The following is a 22,322-nucleotide window of genomic DNA, read 5'->3' on the forward strand; positions in this document are numbered from 1 at the left end:
ATTTTTTTACAAAAATTTACATAAAATTTATTTATTTAAGATTTGTACAAATCATTTCTCTTTAAAAAAAAAAATTCAAGTTTTTATCTTCAAGTTATCTCCTTTTCAAGATTAATATATTGTTAAAATTCACTTATAATCTCGGATATGAAACATAAATTATAATGAATAATGCTACTTTCTTTTAATTTTATCTTCAATCGGATTATTAATTAATAACTAGTTGAAATGTGTGATGTAATAATAAATGGTAAAATTTAAGATAAACTATAAATTACTTAATTATAGTTTATTGAAGGTGGCTAAAACACACTTGGACCACATTTAGAGAATGAGATAAGATAAGAAATCTGTTAATAGTAATGAAATAATTTATGAATAGTAATCAAATAGTTTGAGTTAAGATATTTTATTAAATTTTAGAAAATTATAGAGAAAAAATTTAATAAAAATATTATAAAATTAAATATTATTATAATATTATTTTTATTTAAAAATGTTGAATAATTTTTTATATTTTATTTAAAAGTTTGTAAAAGTTATAATGATTAAGTAATAATTAGATAAAAAATTTAAAGATTTAAAATTTAAAATTGCTTATATTTAACTAATGTTTGATAAAAGAAAATTTAAAATCGAGACTGATCGAAAAAATCAAGAAAAGAAAATTTATCAATCAAATCAAATTATATCATATAATCAATTTATTAAATATGCTTTGAACACCAGTTTGAAAATAGACATTTTCTTAATTTTTACACAAATATCTAACAGAAAATTAGATTTTCTGTGAGCCATGTTATATGGGCAATAACATAAATCCGTGATCTGGATATGCTTCTTCAAACCATCTCCCAGGAACGGACGTTTCGTAATCTTCCACAATAAGAAACAAACTAAATACTACACAATTAAGCTTTCCCTTAATTAAAACTATGTAAATAAATAAAAATAAGAAATAAAACTAAACTATTATATAATAAGTTTTTGCAGCACAGGTACTAGCAGAGTCGTTACTGGTCTTTAGAATTCCAGTCATGGAGGTTTTCAACAAATCCAAGGCCGTGAAGCTCCGAAGCCACCTAGACAAGTACTTGTGCGCCGACGATGACCAAAAGACGGTACGCCAGAGGCGCAACGGCTCGTCGCGCAGAGCCGCATGGTTCGTCGAGTTCGTTGAAGGGAAAAGCCACGCGATACGCTTGAGGAGCTGCCACGGAAAGTACCTCACCGCCGCGGACGGGGGATTTCTTCTGGGCATGACCGGGCAGAGGGTGATTCAGACCGTGCCGGCAAAAGGCCACTACTGGAAGTGCGAGTGGGTGCCGATAAGGGACGGGTTCCAGGTGAAGCTGAGGAGCTGGTCCGGCAAATACCTTCGCGCCAACGGAGGGACTCCGCCGTGGAGGAACTCAGTCACGCACGACGACCCGCACACCACGTCCACGCAGAACTGGACCCTCTGGGATGTGCAGGCGGTGGAGGTAGACTCGATTATGGAGTTCATGTCGTATCTGTCGAGCTCATCTTCTCTGACTGATGAAGTTTTGGAGTCGAAATCGGAGTCCCCCATGTCGGTTATCTCCACTACCTCAGTTTTGGGCTCGGAACCGGAGTCCCCCATGTCTACCTCCCCATTAACGCCGTTTTATTCAAAACAGGTTAGTACGTTTTTTTCCATAATTTTCATTAATCCTTAATAGTTCCTTAATTAAACAAACAATTAGATGAAGGGATGATTATTAATCATAATCAAATAATTTATTATCTTCAACTATAAATTAAGACCACTTTTGATGCTGTAGGGATATATATTTTGGTATGCATTAATGATCTATATATTTTGCTTGAAGACATAAAAAAATCTAGAGTTTGGATTCAAATAACTTTGATATTACTGAAATTAATATATGTGACATCAAATTACCTAATTTTTCAAGCTTTAGATACCCTCGTTTACAAAGAAAACAAATACATTTTTTTAAGTTATAAAGTAGAATAATTTTTTTCATCCGTCACTATTCACCACTCCACACTTTATGAAAAATACCTTCATATCTTATGAAGAATACGTCCACACTCTATGAAAAATATACACACCTTATAAAAAAATTATAAGTGTGAGATATAAGAGTGAACAGTGATTGATGCATATCATTCTTCTATAAAATATAATAGCAATAGCACTTTGCTCATTCACTCAAACTTATATAAAACTCAACTTTTGGTTGTAAAACTCAACTGAATTCAGTTTAATTTTAAACTGAATCTAATATCTAAACATCTAACTCTCAAATTATTAAATTCATCTCAATTTAAATCTTTTTATACGTGGGACCCACATCATTTTTTAATTTCTCATAAAAAGTATTAAATTCATCTTAATATCCAAACACACTTTAAACTCGGTTTAAATGGGTTTCACGTAACTTTATCTATTACTTAACTCATTACTATTCATAAAGAACTGAGTTTAGATGAACTCAGCTCAATATTCAAACGCAACCTTAATATTAGAATTGAATTGTTTAAAAGAGATTTATTTATTGAACTAAACTCTGTATTGATGAAGCCAAATAATACAACGAAATCAGTACAATAATTTATTCTAAAAGTGATTAGAATGAGCAGCCGATTCACACCAATTTTCCAAGCAATGATCCCAAATTGTGATGCCGTTGTTGATACGGCAATTTGGATCGACAATGACATTATCCGCGTAAATATAAAGTGTTTGTCATGTTATGCATGTATGTATGGCATGCTAGTAGTCAAATGACTTGATGAAATAAAGAAAATGAAAGATGCAAAAAATGGCGTACTTAAGCATGGAATTTAGGCAAAGCACTGTATAGTCATGGCATTGGTTGTCATTAGATGGATGGATGGATGGTGGCATGGGAGGCAGGCAGTGTCCATTTGTGAGGTGGAAATTGAAAGGCACATTCACAGATTCACACACATAGACGGACACATTCACAGATTCACACGCACACACACACACAGACACACACGTACATGCATTGAGGTCGTCCACCAACTCCAAGTACCGTTGCGCACTAAGTTGAGAGGTGGCCGTGGCACGCTGCACGCAGCACTTCCACGGCCACGCTGCACGCACCACTTCCAACAACAATATTAAAAAAGAAGAGATAATGAGCACGCTGATCACACAGTGACACTCTCTCGGTCAACCCTTCACTAGATCTGCCTCTTTGCCATTTTATATATCATGCGCCACCAATGCGTGTTCCCTCCCTCTCTCTATGCATTATATAGAGTTGTGCTATATTTTACAAACAGATTAATGCCGTTTTGATCATATTTTCCTATTTTTCTTTTTAAAATGACTTTCCCTAATTTTCTTAAGGTGAGATCAAGTGATTATAAGAAATTAAACAGATATGAATATTCTATAGTATCTATAAATCATTAGACGCGAACTTGATACATAAATCTTGAGACCTAATTATTAGGCATTCTAAAAATATGGATATGTGGTATTCTCATTCTATTATAAGATGTCATTTAACTAAAATCGATATTTATATAAGTATTAATTACATCACGTGTAAATAATTTAAACAATTTAAAAATGTGTAAACTTCACGAACTTCTTTTTAAAAACATAAAACATGTTTAGAATACACAAAAAAAATTAACTTTTCAATATTTACACACCCTAGCTGATTTCTCGTTGCTCTAAGAGCGCTCACATTGGTGTCGGCAAAATTCTATGTAATTTTTAGCTAATGTGCAACTTTTTTGCATTTTGACTATCTAGCTATCGAATCATTATGAGAAAATATTATTTTTATTATTTTTTCAATATTTATATTTTTCATATCTAGATATTTTGTTCTTATATTTAACGATCCTATTTTTTTATTTAATTATTATGTTTTTTCAAAGTTTTCATTTTCAGTTTGGAACTTATCAGTTATATGTATATATATATATATATATTTATATCATTCTATCTAATTGTATTTATTTTACTAAAGTCTTCAATAGTCATATTTTGATTTTTTGTTTTTTTGTTACCTTATTTTGTCAATGAAAAACTCTCTCATTTCTTAGAGTCATACAATTTTTGCATATGGTATTTATAGAGTTATGTTACACATAAGTTTCACACTCTGCACATCACTTAAAAAATATGTGATTTTATTATTTTATCATCATATTTAATATGAAGGTAAAAGAATAAATTCACATACTTTAAAGTGGTATGCAAAAATGTGAGACTTATGTATATAATTTTTCGTATTTATATATTCGACACCGACCATAATGTTATTACATAGACAATAAAAGATTATGTTTATCGGTATGCATTTAAAAAAGTGGATTGAAATAAAAGTAGGGTCAAAGTTCTTTAAAAAGAATAATGTTACCGTTGACATAGCGTCGATTGAGATCGGAGATGCATAAAAATGTTCTTGCTCTCTTTCTAATTAAATTGTCTTCGACTTCCATACCAAGAATTTATATGTAGTCTTCTATGCTTTTTTAAGCTCCAGTATATATGAAGCTCTAGTGTCACAGAGCTCTTCAACTCGCTTCCGACATGCGCTTATTCTCCTTAAATGACTAGAAATATAGGTCAGTGTAAGAGATTAAGGATGTTTTATGGGACACGGACGGAAGCTCTTCTTTTTTCCAAAATGACTAGAAATATAGGTCAGTGCAGGAGATTAAAGATGCGTGTCCTGTGTCAAAACAGTTTAACTGGCTCTGTTCTAGATGAATTTGGAAATAGTTTGATAACTCTTCAGAGAGTCAGTCTTTCCTTCAACAAACTCAGAGGACCCATTCCTAGCACCATGGGCAATTTGTCAAGCTTAGAAGGAACACTCGATCTGTCGCACAATTTTCTTAATGGTCCTATCCTAGCAAGCCTGGGGAGTGTACCTCTGACAGTTCTGGGCGGTTGGTGACAGGTTATGAGTGACGGAGAACTGTTCTTCGTGTGGGTGGGAAGGGAAATGGGGGAAGGAAGGAAAAAGGAGGGAGGAGAGAGAGAGAGAGAGGGGGGGAGGAAATGGGCTATATATTAAGTAGAGCTTTGTTATATAACCTCCACCATATTCTACACTTCACATTTTTTTAAATTTTTTAAATTTTTAATATTTTTTTTAAATTTTTTTTAAGTTTATTCTTTTTAAATTATTTTAAATTATTTATTCATTATTTATATAATAAATATTTAATAAAAGAAAAAAATAATAAAAATTAAAAATAATGTAGAGTGTGGAGGTTGTATGAATAGTAAGAGGTTGAGTAGATTTTTTGTATTAGGTAACAACAAAAATATGGAATAGATTTGATCAAATAGAAAGAAGAAAATTTTGGGATGAGAGAAATAATATTAAAAAAATAATTGCAACAGTTATATTACGTGTAGAAATATTATAGTCACAAAATAATTATACAAAAGTAATATCATAAATTGATGTGGTTTGTCAGATTATAAAATTATTTATTTTTTATTATAAAATAGATTTGACAGATCACATAAAATTACGTCAATTTATAGAATTATTTTTACGTAATTTTTTTATAGTTATAGTACTTCTTTATTATGTAAAGTAGATTTAACGTTTTATATGAAATCATGTCAGTTTACGAGTTTATTTTTATGAAATCTTTTTTTATTTATAATATTTTTTATATCATATAAAATTAATTTTATTGTAAAATAAATTTAATATTTTATATTAAATTATGTTATTTTTTAATTTATTTTTATAAAATTTTTTATGACTATTATATTTCTCTTGTATTAAAAGTTGTTCATATCTCATTCCTATATCAATGATTGTTTAGTAAGTTAGCTATTGTAACACGCTAGATCATAATCATATGGTCAATCCAATACAACTGCCCAATAAATCCTGAATTGCCACGCACGTGGTGATCTGTCAGATGTCTCAGATCCCATGTACTCGAGCCAATAGTTCTTCACGCGGACACGGAATTTATTAAAAAAAGGTTTTGCCACGACATATCTACCCGTGTCGCCCCGACTGGCTGGCGAAGAAAAGGAAGTAGGAACTACACACGCCATGTCTGTTTGAAATATCCTAGCGCCGGTGTCCATCCTTCACCGTAAACAATATAACTTGGAAACTAAACCACAAACGTCAAACCAAACAAAAGCTGTTATCACTCTTTTTACATTACATAAATACGGGTCTCTTGTCGATGGAGACTCCTCTCAACCCATTCTCTCTCTCTCTCTCTCTCTCTGGCATAAACGGCTAAGAAGCCCAGAACTTCTAGTTCTTGACGAGGTTTTATCCAAATCTATAGTTTCACACTTCTAGGCTCTTTGTTGATTAATTTCATTGGGCGCAGAGTGAGTATTCCAACATATTCCGGTCTGGAATGGAGCTCTTCCACAACGCCCAGGCGGTGCGCCTTCGTAGCCACCACGACAAGTACCTCCTGGCCGAGGAGGACGAGGACTCCGTGATCCAAGATCGATATGGAGCGTCCAAGGCCGCCCGCTGGACTGTCGAGTTCGTGCCGGATTCACAGCACATCATCCGCCTTAAGAGCTGCTACAACAGGTACCTCACCGCCTCCAACCAGCCCTTCTTGCTTGGAATGACTGGTCGCAAGGTGGTCCAGTCTCTGCCCCGGAGGCCCGACTCCTCCGTCGAGTGGGAGCCCATCAGAGAAGGGAACCAGGTCAGGCTCAAGACCCGGTACGGAAACTTCTTGAGGGCCAATGGGGGCGTGCCACCTTGGCGGAACTCCGTGACCCATGATATTCCTCACAGGACGTCCACCCAAGATTGGATACTTTGGGATGTTGATATCGTCGAGATTCAGGTTCAGTCTCCGTCTTTTAAATCTCAGCCTCCGCTGCCACTTCCACATTCCGACTCTCTGTATTTCGATCCGAGCTCACCGTCTTCGGGTTCCATCAAATCCGGGAAATTTTCGAGACAAGAGGTTTAAGATTTTCGCAATAAAGCTTGAAACTTTTCTTTTTGGGTTAATTTTTCCATTCGTTTTTTATATTCTTTTTTATATGATTTTGCAGTCTACAGATTCTAATGTGAGTTCGCCACCCAAGTCGGAAGGGAGGACTATATATTACCAAGTGGCTGATGAGAATGGTGATGTGGACGACGAAACAGTGGAAGGATATTCTTTTACTTTTAAGGGGAATGGCGTTGATGAATTGACTCATAAATTCGAGGAAGAGACGGGATTAGAGGGTATCATCCTGTGTCATCGCAATCCCTTGAATGGAAAACTTTATCCTCTTCGCTTGCAGCTTCCTCCAAACAACACGACTATGAATGTCATAGTCGTTCTGTCTTCATCAAAAGGTGAGTTTTACCTTGATTTGGTTGGATGCTTTCTGAATTCAAAGTCAAATTTTTTTATTTTTTTATTGAAGTCTTCATATCTCGTAAAATGGTCTTCTTTTGTGCTGAGTAAATACCAAACGGAGAACGATTACTAGGTTACTATACGTGTTTAGCATCACATTACGCATTTGTGTGCCTTGTTTGGCTGCTGGGAAGACAGTTACAGATTCAAGGTTGGGAATGTTATTGGGATAGGGTGCTGGTTGTATGATTACAAATGATCTTATCTGATTCCCTTGGATCTTATTGACAACAAAATGGAATGGTAAAATTGCAGGAACGGTGCTTTGGGAAGCTAATTTTAGGGTGGTCAGAATCCTAATTGTAGAATAAACCTTAGTAAAAACAAACATTCGTTTTGAGGGAACATTGGTTAGCCCTTTTTGAGCCGTCCATTTCAGTAGTTGAAACAGTTGGATGCCATAATTAAAGACATGTTTGGGCAACATTGTTTTAGTGCGTGTTGAATACTCTTGAAGGATGCTGGGAAACTAGGGATGCTGGTTGCACAAGAAACATGTGAAGATGTTGTAACCAGGTGTTAGTTACTTAGCTCGAGTATTTTTTTCACTGTGCATGGGATGGCTTTCATGTGGAACCTGTCGTCGCCCATGTGATGAATTGACATACCTTGATCCCGTGATAGGTACCAGAAGTTTTTCCAATCACTCATTTCCATTGTGTTATATATAAGTCAAATGGCTAATTGCCTAATGCTACACTTTAAATAATTTGAAACTTTCTACAAAGATCAATGAGATCACTCTGTCCGGACTTGTGTTATCACATCATATTATTTATTCTTCCCTGCTATACCATGGAATTTGAAACTTTCTTAGAACATCACTGAGACAACTCTGTTCTTGTCTTGTATTATCATATTCTTTCATCTTCACCGTTAGCTAGGTTGCCAACTCTCTTGTTCTTGCCTCATCTTTTGCCTTTTTTTTCCTACTTTTGGTGCAACAGCGGCAGAGGACTTTGCAAAACAAGGTATATAATAAGGAGGATCATGTGGAACATCACAATTTTGCTAAAAATATCAACAAACAACTGTTGTGTACTTTGTAAGGGAGGCATATATGTTCGTGTTCGAATGCCCACCTCGAAAAGAATCCTATCAGGTAGCCTATCTTACCTGTTGTGTTTATACAGAATCTACTATGCAAACGAATGGAGAGAACTAAAAGCAAATGTTGATATCTTCTCCATCAAATTTGGTTATTCTTGGAAGCAATGCTGATGATACTTGTCTTATATGTAGAACTTCTGCACACTTTCTGCGTTTTGTATTCTGTTTCCATTTTGTTTTCAATTATGTCGTCGTGATAGAAGTTCTAAATAGAAGATATATGAGTTGGAGAATTTTTATTTCCAAGCTTGCATTGTTGGTAAGGGAAACTTACTATTGACGTGGAAGTTGACAAATCATATTCTCCCTAATGTTTCCTACAAAATTTGGGAAGCACCTAATCATTCCCAAAACAAGGCAAATCAATCCCTTCTTGGATGTGACTTCAACAAGGTGTATAATCAACAAATTTCATTCTCCAAATTCAATCAGAATTTAAACATCAACTATGATTTCTTACCATGTAAGGTCTTGTTTGTATAGTGAGATGTGATAAGATGATTTTATATGAGAGTTAAAAGTTGATTAAAATATTGTTATGATGTTATTTTTTAATATTATTATTGTTTTTAGATTTAAAAAAGTGTAATTGTTTATTATATTTTATATGAGAATTTGAAAAGGTTGTAATGATGAGATGAAATAGTTTTTGTATCCAAACGGAGCCTTATTTGCAAACAGGGAAACCCGAAATTTAAAACTTTCCAACCAAATCCAATAGTTTCCTCGTTGCCAAACATTTTGTAATTTTTAATGGTTGGATAGAAAGAGTTCCTCCATAATCCTTATTGATATTTAAAATTTGAATCTAAAATAAATTTGAAGAATCAAATTAGTTGATTTTACATTAATTTCTTAAGGAAAATGCTAGGATGCACGCCAAATGTGCATCCTAAATATGCACCCTAGTGTAAATGAATTCTTTTTTCTTTTTCTTTTAAGCCTTTTTAAACATTCTTAATTATTAAGGAAAAAAAAATACAAATTCACTGCTAGTCACTTTCGTAACTACTAAAAAAAATTTAAAATACATGAGTCGATATATTTGAGAGTCATATTAACATTTTCCATTTGATAAGTGCACCCAAACTTGGAAATTAAGCTTAACGTGTGACAAACTTGGAAATATTTTAATCACTTGGAAGCTTTGACAAAATGAATTAAGATCCCCAAATGTGAGGTGCTGGGAATTTGAAATTTCAACACGCTTTCATATTTCAAATTGCCTCAATCCAAGGCATAATTTCAGCCACCAATTTCTCAAATTCAAGCTTATTATTTTACACGAATTAAAGACCATAATAACGAATTAATATATATATATATATATATATTTATATATATATATATATATATATATAATTTTGGTAGACGATTTGCTTAGAAAGGAACAACTCAATGATACAATGAATTTGTGCTGATTACAACCTTACATACAAAGGAACTTTTGTCGGCAAACAAAAAATAGGTGTTGAGCAATGCTGCATACAGTTTTTAAATGAAGATTGTATTGTAAGCTTAGTTAATTTTATCTTAAATTTTTTTAAAATTATAATAATATCTTTATCAAAATAGTAATTTTTTCTATTTAATAAAGGGTTTACACATGATTTGAGGTTTGCAAATAGAATTTTTCTTATTACTTTTTATTTATTTTTTACTATTATTTATTATTTTTTACATATTTTTTACTATTATTCAATATTTTATTATTACTTTTTTACTATTATTCACAAACAATTTTTAATACTTTCATATTTCAAATGAGTCGAGCTACTCTGTCATTCAGAATAGCCCGCTCATTTGACCGATAGTGTATTTCAGCCACCAAGTTCTCAAATTCAAGCTTATTATTTTACACGAATTAACATATATATATATATAATTTTGGTAGACGATTTGTTTAGAAAGGAACAACGCAATGATACAATGAATTTGTGCTGATTACAACATTACATGAGATAACTTTTGTCGGCAAACAAAAAATCAGGCATTTGGCTAACGAGAGTACTCTCAAATACTCTTATTATTATTTTTTACTTTATTATTATATTTTACTTATTTTTTATTATTATTTTTTATTTTTTATCTATTTTTTTATTTAATATTTTAATATTTTAATATTTTTATTTTTATTACTATTTATAAATAATCTCAAATACTTTTCAGTAGCGTTCGTGTATTTTTTATTTATTTATTGTCGAGTTGAATACATTATTAATTGCAATTAGTAATGAATAAAATAAATGGATACTTCTCATACCCATAAAAAACTAATTTGTGTCATCAATATCTTCTTCCAAAGTCGATTGCTCCAAATATTAATAATCAATGCGTCCATCCACACGCACACTCGCTGTCGTTTTTTGGTTCTTAAAACTGAGGAAAACCAGGTAAACGGCGGCGGATTTATCACTAATAATAATAATAATAAATGGTGACGTGTCGTGCTAACATTGGATAACATTGAGGCTCTTGCTATTTTTTTTCCCCAGTCCCGCAGGCTCCAGCTACTATCTAATATACACGTACGTACTTGACTGCACGTTCTCCATTTTAAATTATTTTCTAAACGATGTTTCCTTTTATTTCATATTTTAATTTAATATAAAATATGAGAATAAAAAATAAAATTATATATTTTTAAATAATATATAAAGTGTGAGACTTTTTTTTATATTTGTACCTATAGATGTTAAGTTTTCGGTTCCATTATTATTTTCTTCTGTGATTTTTGTATGATATTCTAATATTAGTTAATTAGAAATGGTATTTCTAATTTTAGTATATACAAATCTGGCATACTTCCTTAAAAAAAATAAATAAAAAAATAAATATAAGATTTATATAAAAAATTTATTTTTTTAATAATAGATCCTATTTTTTTTTTTCAAAATGAGAGCACATGATTTACATACTCTAAAATTGTATTTAATTAGTTAATATGCTCACTTTCTTTTTCTTAAGAATTCAGACCCTAATTTAATACAATATTCATATAAATTTTTTACAACCAATCGAAGTCATAATCATTTCATCAAGAAGAATTTTGTAGCTTGTAATAAAAAATAATAATAATAATAATCTTAGCAAAGACTTTATTCAAAATTTAATATGTTTTTACTATTAAATATAAAAATATAATTTATTGAATATTGGATGTTTATCCATTTAATGAGAGTTTAATATACTCAATGCTAAATTATTAATTCTGTTTTTTGCAATCTAAGATATTGACTGTCAACTTTCTTATAATGTGGATGCATGATGTGTTACATTCTGTTTTATTTGCTATCATCTATATTAAGGCCTAAGATAGATGGTTGCATTAATCAGATTCTTAGAACTCCATCTTTACCATAACTATATAAAATATTTATATATATATATATAATCATATCAACCAAATATTTTTGAAAATATATTTTTATCTTCATGAAGCATTAAAAAGAAATAGCCATGAAATATTTTAACAATGCTTTCAAAATATTTTCATTTTCAGTTCAAATATCTTTTAAATCAAAAGTATAATTTTTTTGAAAAAATATATATAAGTCTTAAAAAAATGCAAAAAAAAAAAAATCTGATTTTAAATTTTAATGAAATATATGTCCTAAAAAGATGATAATATAGTGATTAGAATTTTTACTTGTAAATATGTCATCACTTTTACAAAATTTAAAAAAATCCAAAAAAGATTTTATGATAACTTCAACATTACCTAATAAAATTTGGAATAATGACAGTTATACAGCAAGAGTTGAAAGAAATATCTCTCTCGGAGGCGTGACAAAACCGTGACCACTGCTGCTTTGCGCGTTGTTGACAGCGGCCGACTCGCCGGTTTCTATGTCCGACTTACATTGAAAGTTCGAATTTTGAGTAAAGTTTCCACAACGAAGAAGCTTCGTAAATCTTCAACTTCGACGGTAATTCAATAAAAAGTTGGAAAACCGTTTCGCATACCGCTTCAAATTCGAAAGGACGAGCAGTTTCAGTGAGAGAGACAGCGGAATGGGGGTGGACTACTACAATATACTGAAGGTGAGCCGGAATGCGAGCGAGGAGGACCTGAAGAAGGCGTACAAGAGGTTGGCGATGAAGTGGCACCCGGATAAGAACCCGGCCAACAAGAAGGAGTCCGAGGCCAAGTTTAAGCAGATATCCGAGGCCTACGACGTCCTCAGCGAACCTCAGAAGCGACAGATCTACGACCTCTACGGCGAGGAAGGCCTCCAAGCGGCCGAATTTTCTGGGCTTAATTCCGCTGGCGGGCCATTCGCCGCAGGTAACCCTGGGTTCCAGTACAACCCCCGAGATGCTGGGGACATTTTCGCAGAGTTTTTCGGCGGATCTGTTGTCGGCGGTAACGGCGGGAGTAGGTTCAGTAATGTCCAGGAAGTCGGGAGGAACCAGGTGAAGAAGAAGGCGAATCCGAAGGCGGCGGCTGTCGAGAGCAAATTGTTGTGTAGCTTGGAGGAGCTTTACAAGGGTTGTCGTAGGAAGATGAGGATCTCGCGCTCTGTTCCCGATGAGTTTGGGTACGTTGCTTTTTATTTTATTCTATTTATATTTTTCGAAATCTAGTAATAAAATGGTCTTCCATTCGGATTCCACTGTCTACATATAACTGCATAAGAGAGATTACAAATTCTCCGTAGTGTTTGAAATGGCAAGATCTAATTTTGCTGACTCTAAATAATTGGTGGATATGGAGATGTCAAATTGATAGGCCAGCTTGGGTTTTCCTTTGTCAAATTAACTCCAAGAGTATATGATCTGCGAAAGCAGTGAGAATAGTTTGTGAATAGTAATGAAATAGTCTGAAAATATGTTGGTGATTGGGGTGAATTGAGCTTCTCTTGTCGTAGTTGGTTTATATAATTTGTAGGGATGAAGAAAGCAGAATACTTTGGACTTAAAAGTAATTAAAAATGTTTGTCTTTAGTAAACACAATTTTTTTCATTTTGAGTGCCACGGTTCAGGTTTCTAGATTATGTGATTTTCTAGGTAGCAGCAGCATGAAATATTTCGGGGATAAATTACCACATTTGGTGGAATATCTTTGGCGTGAAGTCTCACCATCTTCATTATTTGACTCAGTATATAAAGTTTGTATGAGTTCATGAGGAAAATTACTCACTATTCCCCTCGTTCTGTCCTACCTTTTGGTTATTCACCTTGTATATAAAAGATGAAGATTCCTTGGTGAGCATTCTTGGGCTGCCCCCATGATATTGTACTTGGGGTTTTTTCCTGATGAAATCTTCACTTACCCACCAAACTTTGGCTGCCTATGCTCTATTTCACACTTCGATGTCACTTCAGACACACAAGCCAAAGCGTGCAAATATTTTAGTTCTGTCTGTTTTCTGATTCCAGTCAACCTATAGACAGTGAGCATATATAATTTATGCTATGTCATGGCTCATGCATTGTGTTTGAGTGCTTGTTGAGCTTTCTTCAATGAAAGTTCAAGCATATATATTATGCTTTCCCTGGATTGTGTTTGTGTATTACTGAGCTTTCTTCACTTTCGTGCCATGCACTTTGCTTTGCTTTATAGAAGAGTGACCATTGGCTCGAGAGTGAAAAGCAAGCGTATTTTGTAGAAATGATACCATGGTATTTGTGAAGAGGGAGTAGGAGTATATTGACTAAAAGTTGGTTCTTTGGTTTCCTCAAAGTGAAAACACCTGCTACTCGGCTATTTAAAAGGTGAGCAGCCCCCAGTTGCAAAATCCCCCACTCCCGTGGTAAGCTGCCTTGCATACAAGGAATTTCTCGAAAAAAAAGGCAATGTCTGGTATTGGAATAAGATCTTTATATCGATAAATAGGACTTGCATCCTGTGTAAGAGATATCTGCTGTTTCAACCTCAATTTTTTTAGAGAGAGGATGTAACTATATATATATATATATATATATATCTATAGGCTCCAAAGGTCATAAAGGGTATATAGAAATCTCAGGGGATGTCTATTCTACTCTAATCTTCAATGTATGTCAATAAAATCTCTGGTCTTTCAGGGTTTTGTTGTTTACTGGTTGAATTTACAAAGCAAGCTTGTGTTGGTCAGGTTCATTGGTTGTGGCATTGTCGGAACTGCTTCCCTAAATTCTTGTGTGGTTGGATTACTAGACTGTAATTGACATTGTCGGTTTCTTTCCAGAATACCTTAGCTATGCAAAGAATTAAGGGACTAAGTAACTGCTGGAACTTTGTGATGTCCTTATTGGCTCCCTTTTTCTTTTCTTTTTTTTCCTTAAATGCCTCTGCATATATTTAGTATGATTTTTTTTTTTCTTTTCTTCACTGCTTCACATACAAGCAATCTTTTTGCAGTAGGCCAAAGACCGTAGAAGAAATTTTAAAAATAGATATCAAGCCTGGTTGGAAGAAGGGTACGAAAATTACTTTTCCAGAGAAAGGCAATCAAGAACCCGGTGTTACCCCGGCTGATCTAATCTTTGTGGTGGATGAGAAACCTCATGCTATTTTCCTGAGAGATGGAAACGATCTGGTTGTTAATCAGGAAATATCACTATTGGAGGCACTGGGTGGGGTAACTCTTAATTTGACAACCTTGGATCAAAGGAATCTTGCAATCATGATAACTGATATTGTAAAACCTGGCCATGAGATAGTGATGCCAAATGAAGGAATGCCCATCTCAAAGGAACCCAGCAAGAAAGGAAACCTCGTAATTAAGTTTGACATCGTGTTCCCTTCGAGGCTCACAGCAGAACAGAAATCTGACTTGAGAAGGGCTCTGGGTTGAGCTGAGAACTGGTTCTGACTTGAGAATCTTGCAATCTCAAGGAACTCTGAATTAACATTGTATGGTACGGTCAGTTAAATGTAAATATATGTGGTTCACTAATAATAAAGGAAGATTGTGCATAGTAGGAAGGAGGTTTGAACGGATGTCAGTTGATTGTTGATAGTTCTGTTGGTAGTATAGGAAAAACTAGCACCCTCAGCTACTGCCTTGGCTGTCACTAGATGTTTTTGGTTTACTCTATTAAAATTAGCATGAGATGAATGTAAATTCTATAGGGGGTCATGGTCTTCCAGTGCCCACTCGTGTTTTATTTTTTCTTTGTAAAATCAGTCAGTGAAAAATGGTTTAAGTGGTTTTTTCACCATAATCGATTTTGTTTGTCAGTTTTTAATAGATACATCTCAATCTAAATTTGGTATTTGTAGCATTTTCGAGAGAAGACGTGTGCAAAAACATAATAGCGCATCACTGGGCTAATCGGAGCACGTTGCAGTTTACCCTTGCTTCGTAAAAAACTAATTGAGGGAAAATTGGCAAAGTAAGGAGGTTGACTCGCAGGTTTCCCATGATACTTCCATGAGCTTATGGAATGTAAATCCCATCCCCGAGTAAATCGGAGCATGTCACATTACTTTGCGTTTGGTTAATAGAAATCCAATTGAGTGTAAAGTGGCAAAGTTATGAAATTGATTTATACTACTTGGAATGGCTCTCTCGACCAATCTGAACCATCCTGAGCGGTTCCACCCATTTGCGGGCTCTCTGAATCTCAAAGAGCCTTTCCGACTCTCTGAACTACTGGGTTGTTTATGTGCTTACAAATAAATATTCTTCACCTTCAACATTTGGAGTGAATGGGACTGAAATCTATTAACTTTAATGCTATTGTGGGTTATAGTTAACATTCTAAGCAGGAGCCAATAGATTTGATTCATGAGCTAAAGCACCGCTCACCCACAACCAAGAACTCTCGAATGCTTATCAAGAAAAGATGGTGCAGCTGATGACAACTTGTTATAGTTAGATGCCAGTCAACCACAAAAACGCCAAAATAATATACGTGCAGTGGTCCTGGCATTGCACTTTTGAGTAAGTAATGTTGCAAAAACCTACTTTTTTCTCATAAGGTTTCCGATGAAAATCTTTTTCAACAACCGAACAGAGAAAGGGTGGTCCGGGATGCTGAATTCACCAACAGCAACCAACATTCAAAATATGTTTTTGTGCAAAGCAAAAAACATTTTCACCACCCACCTACAAAGATTGTACCAAATTCACCATAAAAAACCTGGTGAGTAATATCAAGAACGCACCCCAATATCAGCTGGGTCATGACCACTTTGAACTGCTGAACCATGGTTGTCATAGGACGGCCCACCACCCCTTCCACCCCTTCCCCTATTGTTATAAAAATTCCTAGGATAATAATTTCCAGGCTGCTCATAATATTGGTTGCGACCATTCTGATAGGGCCCACTTCCCCTGCCATTGCCTCGACCTCCACGGCCATTGGAATAACCCTGGCGGCCACCCCCACTACCACCACGGCCACCTCTTAGGTACTGGTTCTGATATGTTCTTCTGGGAATGTATTGCTGCCCCTTTGACTGTGGATCTATCTCATTATGCTCCAGTTCTGAGAGTGATTTGATTTGTTCTTGTTGAACTGAGACTACCTCTGCAGCATTTTCTGTCACTTCTTCATCCTGCCAAGCAGAAACCCTACCCATTCATTCAAAGGCAAAGAAAATATTGCAGCAACGAGGGTTAGATTAAGGTAAATTAGAGTACCTTTTGTAGCTCATCCACAGAACTATACTCATCATCCCCGGTTTCATGTTCTTGAAAATTTGCTATGTCTTGGTCCTATAGAAGACACAAGTAACTTAGAAGAAAATTAACCAAGGGGGCGAAGTTTCAAATTTTACATTAGCACTCAAGGTAAATGTTAGCAATACATACTCCCTCCTCTCCCACAATAGAGAAAATATTACAAATGAGACGCATTCCAATTAGAGCAGCTTTCTAAATCACCCTCACATATACTAAAAAAGTGGGTTTGAATTTGAAGAGAGGTTGCTTCAAATTTAAGGTAATTCAGGAAGTACATTTTCTAATCTGTGACCACCTAAAAAGAAAAGTATATTAGGTATTGTGGTACTGAGGGAGTATAAAGCAATCTTAATCGGAAAAGATAAAAGGTAAAATTTACAATTTTTTTGATTGGTAGAAAGGTTGAAGTTGCGATTGACCCAAACATTGTATTGTAATTATTATTTTGCTAAAAAAATTCTCTTAGCTGTAATAGAGGGGAAGAGCTAGACTTTTTGCATTCAAAGCCAAAGAGCTGAATGCTGACATTAACAAAATCATGGGATTCCTTCCACACCTTTAGGTAAAAATGAACTTGGTATTATTTTATTTATCAAAAAAAAAAAAAGAACTTGGCTCTGTAAGTAAAATGATGGGATAGTGGAACCATTAGTTAAACAACGGTAAGGTTCAATATTTTGAGGCAAAAGTTGACTTGGACTGCAACACGTTGAGAAGACAGGTTAAAAAGTATGACCGCATGGCACACATTCTTTCAGCAAAATTGAAAACGAGAACTCCAGTTATGTGAAGTGATGCTCTTGCAGGAAGGCCTCAGCTTCTCAGGACTATGCTTTGAATATTGTGTTTGGAACGATTTTAGAATAGTGTCATGAAGCATGCCCAGATGCTCTCGAGCACAATGCTCACAACAAGCATACAATCTTATCCTATGTTCTCATAATTTCTAACTCATTGATTCGCGCTTATGCAAGCAGCACATTCTGGACCACACATTTATACGACTCCATCTCATAGATAGTGCACACTTTGGAAACACTGACACTTACCACTTACCATCAAATGATCATGACATTGCTGCTGATAACCATGCTGTGATGCCCTAACTATATTATACACTGTTGCTAGCATTCAGAACCTAATTAAATTTGGCTTCAAAAATCATGAGATAAAAACCTAAAATGCAAGTTAAAGAAGTATTATTGTTTTATAAGTACAATTTTATTAATAAAAAAGAAAAATTATTGATACCCATTTTTTAATAAGAGAAGTACTATTATACCAAAACCTTCATAAAAATTTCTTTGATAGGTAAAGAAAAACAGGTACAAAAGAAACCACAGAAGCTTATTGACTCCCATCCAAGAAAACTCTCTGTCCTAAGATACAGAACAAGGAAAAATCTAGGATGCCATCGGAGGGAGGAAGGATAAAGGTGGTCTGGACAAGGGAGGCACATATGTGTTTTTTTTTATAAGTGGTGGAGGCACATATGCGTTTCTGAATCAGCTCTTCAGACTCTACCAAATAAATATAAACAATATTCAACGGGCAGACCCTTGTGTGATTCATAGGACTTGAAGCTTCACGAACATACAGATAATGAAACTATTAAACTCAGTCTTACAAAAATAAGAATAAGAAAAAGAAAATCCTTGAATTAAATTTTCTTGGGTAAGGCTCAAATTAAATAAACCAAGAAACTTTTAATTAAAATGGCATGAAAACATCCAATTTGATCTGGGTTTATATTTTTTCATGACGTAGAAACCTCACCAAGGCAGGGGCCTTCAGACTCACACATGGAGTGTAAACCCAAATACATGACCCAACCCGCTAGAATCATGTATTAGTAATCCAAGGAAACTCCTAGTGTAGAATCAAAACTGGGTGAGTCTACACCTCGTCCCAAGCCTACTCTTTCACCACTAGGTTGCACCTTGATGGGTTTTTGCATTGATATATACCAATCATAATCTTGACAAATAAAACCATGTCTTACATTTAAACGATCAAGAGCAAAGAACATGGAAAAGCAAGGAGTTTCCTATACATTTTAGATCATAAAAGAGATGCATCAAATACTACAAAGTAAGAATTTGTGTTGTGCAAAAAATTATCATAATCTTCAAACATTATTGAGTTAAATGATGGATACCTTTTATCATATAGAGGAAAACTTTACTCATACAGAATTTGGTTTCAGTTCAAATTTTGAAAATGCATTTTGTCACAAGTAAAGAGCATTCATCTATACCGAGTATTTATTTTATATCACCAACATGTAGCCTCAAATTTACTATTCTAGAATGAAAACACCACCTAATCTAGGGATGGTCATAATTAAAGAACCATTCGTTCTCTTAAAATTAATGGACTTTCCATAGCCACAGAAAATTACTCAGTACCAATATGTAGAAGTAAAAGACACCATAGCCATATCATACATTGACAGAAAACTACAGCTGGAGCACCCATATTGACAGTGGGACAGAATATCAAGTGTGGAAGACAGCCGATCATGGACACAAGGGTATACATTCTGTCCACAATATACCCAGCACAGACACATACAAAAAAGAAGAGGTAGGTTGTTAATAAGTTGTCATCATAGATTCATAATTGGAAACTCCTTTGGAAAAGTGGCACTTTTTCCTTTGTGAAATGGCATGTCATAGACCTGTCAAAACAACACCTATGTTGACCCATGTCTGATAATTGGTACCTGACACATGGTTTAATGATATTTTGGCCCAATTGCTCAGAAGATTAGTAAAATTTTCGTTGTTGCTCTGACTTGTGATGTTCCTTTTTGCACATACACGCACTCTAAAGTTGATAAATTTATGAACTTATCTCTATAGTTCACAAAATAAAGCATATCAAGCCATGTGGTGATGTCTTAACTTAATAGAGACCAGTTTCTAATTTATCAAAAAAAAAAAGAAATAGAGACCAGTTTCTAGTTATTTCAAGGTTTTTAGTTCACATGTTCCCATAAGTTAATAAGCTCTACTCCACGCTGGTATATTTAAATAATAACAATGACAAGAATACCCTATTTATACAAACTACAGGACCCCACAAAAAGGAGAATTAGCTATCACATTTTGGTTTCTCACCATCTCTAGTTTCTAACAGACACTAGTGCAAATTTCTTCACACTTTCAGAAGTACATACCAAGATAAGGGTAGTCATCCTTATTTTCACACGAAATGCGTATAGCTTAATTTTTTTTTATTGGTAATAGCTCAAAAATGTAATCAGATCAAATTATATTCTGCTTCTATAGGAGCCTAATTTTCCAATATTTCCACAGAGGAAGGTAATCTACTTACTACTAGGGGGACATTCGTTAATGCTCAGTATTAGTGAGGATTCCCAAACCTCCATAATAACATTTCTATTCTTTTTTTCTTTTGATGATAACAACGTTTCTCATATTAAGACAAATGCAAACCAACGTATGTCGCAACGTGCAAAACCTCTCTGAAACGCCATTAATAACAACGCCTACTTAGCTTCTAACGGATAAAGAACACATAAAAAAACAAATTGGATACAAATGAAAATGCAAATATAGAGTATATCTATCACTCAAAAAAATAGTGTCATATATATATATATATATATATATATATATTATATAAACTTTTATTATTACAGCAAACAAACACAAAAAAAATCCAGACTGAACAGTAGTTTAAAAGGCTGTACCGTATGCTGAAACTCTGCAACCGAACAATCCACTTGGGTGGGCGCTGTGATCGGTAACTGGAAAGAAGCATAATTTCCAGCAGCAACTTCCACCGGATCTTTCATCTCTGGCGTGGTGGTGAAATAGTCCGAAGCCATAATCTTATTCAGTCTCTCTCGCAAACCAGCATCTAAAAAATCAATAAAGAAAAAAGCACGTTCTTTGGCAAAGTAATCGAAAAAATTGTATGTTTAAAAAATCCCATAAACTAAAAATTAATAAAAAAACAGACTACAAAAATATTTACAAGTAATGTTGGCATTAGACTCGATGGGCTGGTCGGAGTTGGCAAGCCAGAGCTTGGCGTGCTCGATGCAGCGCTGCAAGGCATTCTTGTGCGACAAGCCCGAATCGACCGGGCGCGAAATCAAAAATCCACCGAGCGACGATAAGGAATCCAAGTCCTTCTCGCCGAGCAGATCAGTTGCGTCGTCGGTGACGTAATCGTAGGTCAAGCAACACCCTCGCTCGTGCGTCCTCGTGAGAATCGTCGCCGTGAAATCACTCTGAGACTTCACGTCGAACAGGGACCCGAAGTAGAGCAGTTTGAGGAGATCCTCCACGACACCAAGGTCAGGCTCGGAGTTTTTGCTCCCGTGGTCGTCGTCTTCGTCGGCGGAGTTTTCACGATCGACGGAGGAAGCGGGGGCGGAATGGGAGGAGAGCTGCTGGCGCTGGGCGGCGATGCTGAGCTCCTCGGAGAGGGCTTGGGAGAGTGGCTGACGGAGCTTCTCGAGCTCATCGATGAGGGCGGAGACGGCGGGCTTGGAGCGGAGGACTTCCTCTTGTTCCTTATTGATGGGCTTGCCTTGGGCGATGGTGTCCTCCATCTGGTGGATGCGGTTGAGTTTCTTGCGCAGGGCTCGGAGGCGCTTGTTGAGAAGGCTGAGGACGGGGCCATCCAGGGCGTCAGAGGACTCGCTTGCTCCCATTGGCTTCGAAACGGAGCAAGGGGGTTTTGGGTTGAGAAGAGTGGAGGGCACCACCTAGTTTGGTGGTGGAAGAAGAAAGGGTTTTTTGTGGGGAAGAGAGCGGCTTTTGGCCTTCGAGAATGGATTCTTTTCTTTTCTTTTCTTTCTCTTTAGCAGTGGACTGTGACCGAAAGAGAGACTGATATTTAACGCTTCGGATGGGTGGATAAAGGGGTTTTTATTTTTATTTTTATTTTTATTTTAAAAAAATTCTATTTATAATTTTATCTTCCACACATTATATATAGTATTTTCTTTTTCTTATCAAATATGTAATATATAAATAATGAATAAAATAACTCAATTAATATAAAAAAATTAAAACAAAAAAATAAAAATAAATATGATATATAAAAATGATAAATAGCAAAACTCTTTTTTCAATGAAAATTTTACACATTATCTTTAGAGTAATTTTGCATGAAGTGCGCAAGTGCAATGAAGTCGTTTTGAA

At 34.9% G+C, this 22,322-nt stretch overlaps 3 protein-coding genes across 4 annotated transcripts; 2 read left to right on the top strand and 1 right to left on the bottom strand.

The window, feature by feature from the left end:
* The first annotated feature begins 674 nt into the window (after positions 1 to 674).
* On the top strand, positions 675 to 8,766 carry LOC108989817. 2 transcript variants are annotated; one of them, XR_004798551.1, is made up of 5 exons: positions 675 to 1,661; positions 6,361 to 6,963; positions 7,055 to 7,346; positions 7,666 to 8,034; positions 8,358 to 8,766. XR_004798551.1 is itself a non-coding variant. In XM_018963571.2 (4 exons), the coding sequence occupies exons 1-4, from the start codon at positions 1,038 to 1,040 to the stop codon at positions 8,387 to 8,389; spliced, it is 1,551 nt and encodes a 516-aa protein (XP_018819116.1). In that variant the 5' UTR covers positions 675 to 1,037; the 3' UTR covers positions 8,390 to 8,766. The 2 variants fall into 2 exon arrangements, 1 of the variants encoding a protein (XP_018819116.1); XM_018963571.2 differs by lacking the exon at positions 7,666 to 8,034.
* Positions 8,767 to 12,267: 3,501 nt separating this feature from the next.
* LOC108989838 (dnaJ homolog subfamily B member 1-like) lies at positions 12,268 to 15,675 on the top strand. The gene is made up of 2 exons (XM_018963600.1): positions 12,268 to 13,061; positions 14,868 to 15,675. Exons 1-2 carry the CDS (start codon positions 12,535 to 12,537, stop codon positions 15,301 to 15,303), a joined length of 963 nt encoding a protein of 320 aa, XP_018819145.1. The 5' UTR covers positions 12,268 to 12,534; the 3' UTR covers positions 15,304 to 15,675.
* A 686-nt stretch (positions 15,676 to 16,361) lies between these two features.
* On the bottom strand, positions 16,362 to 22,009 carry LOC108989826. The gene is made up of 4 exons (XM_018963581.2): positions 21,145 to 22,009; positions 20,858 to 21,027; positions 17,098 to 17,172; positions 16,362 to 17,012 (listed from the first exon to the last, which is right to left on the bottom strand). Exons 1-4 carry the CDS (start codon positions 21,827 to 21,829, stop codon positions 16,608 to 16,610), a joined length of 1,335 nt encoding a protein of 444 aa, XP_018819126.1. The 5' UTR covers positions 21,830 to 22,009; the 3' UTR covers positions 16,362 to 16,607.
* Between the last annotated feature and the right edge of the window lie 313 nt (positions 22,010 to 22,322).

Source organism: Juglans regia, chromosome 16 (assembly GCF_001411555.2).
Source record: "Juglans regia cultivar Chandler chromosome 16, Walnut 2.0, whole genome shotgun sequence".
NCBI lineage: Eukaryota > Viridiplantae > Streptophyta > Magnoliopsida > Fagales > Juglandaceae > Juglans > Juglans regia.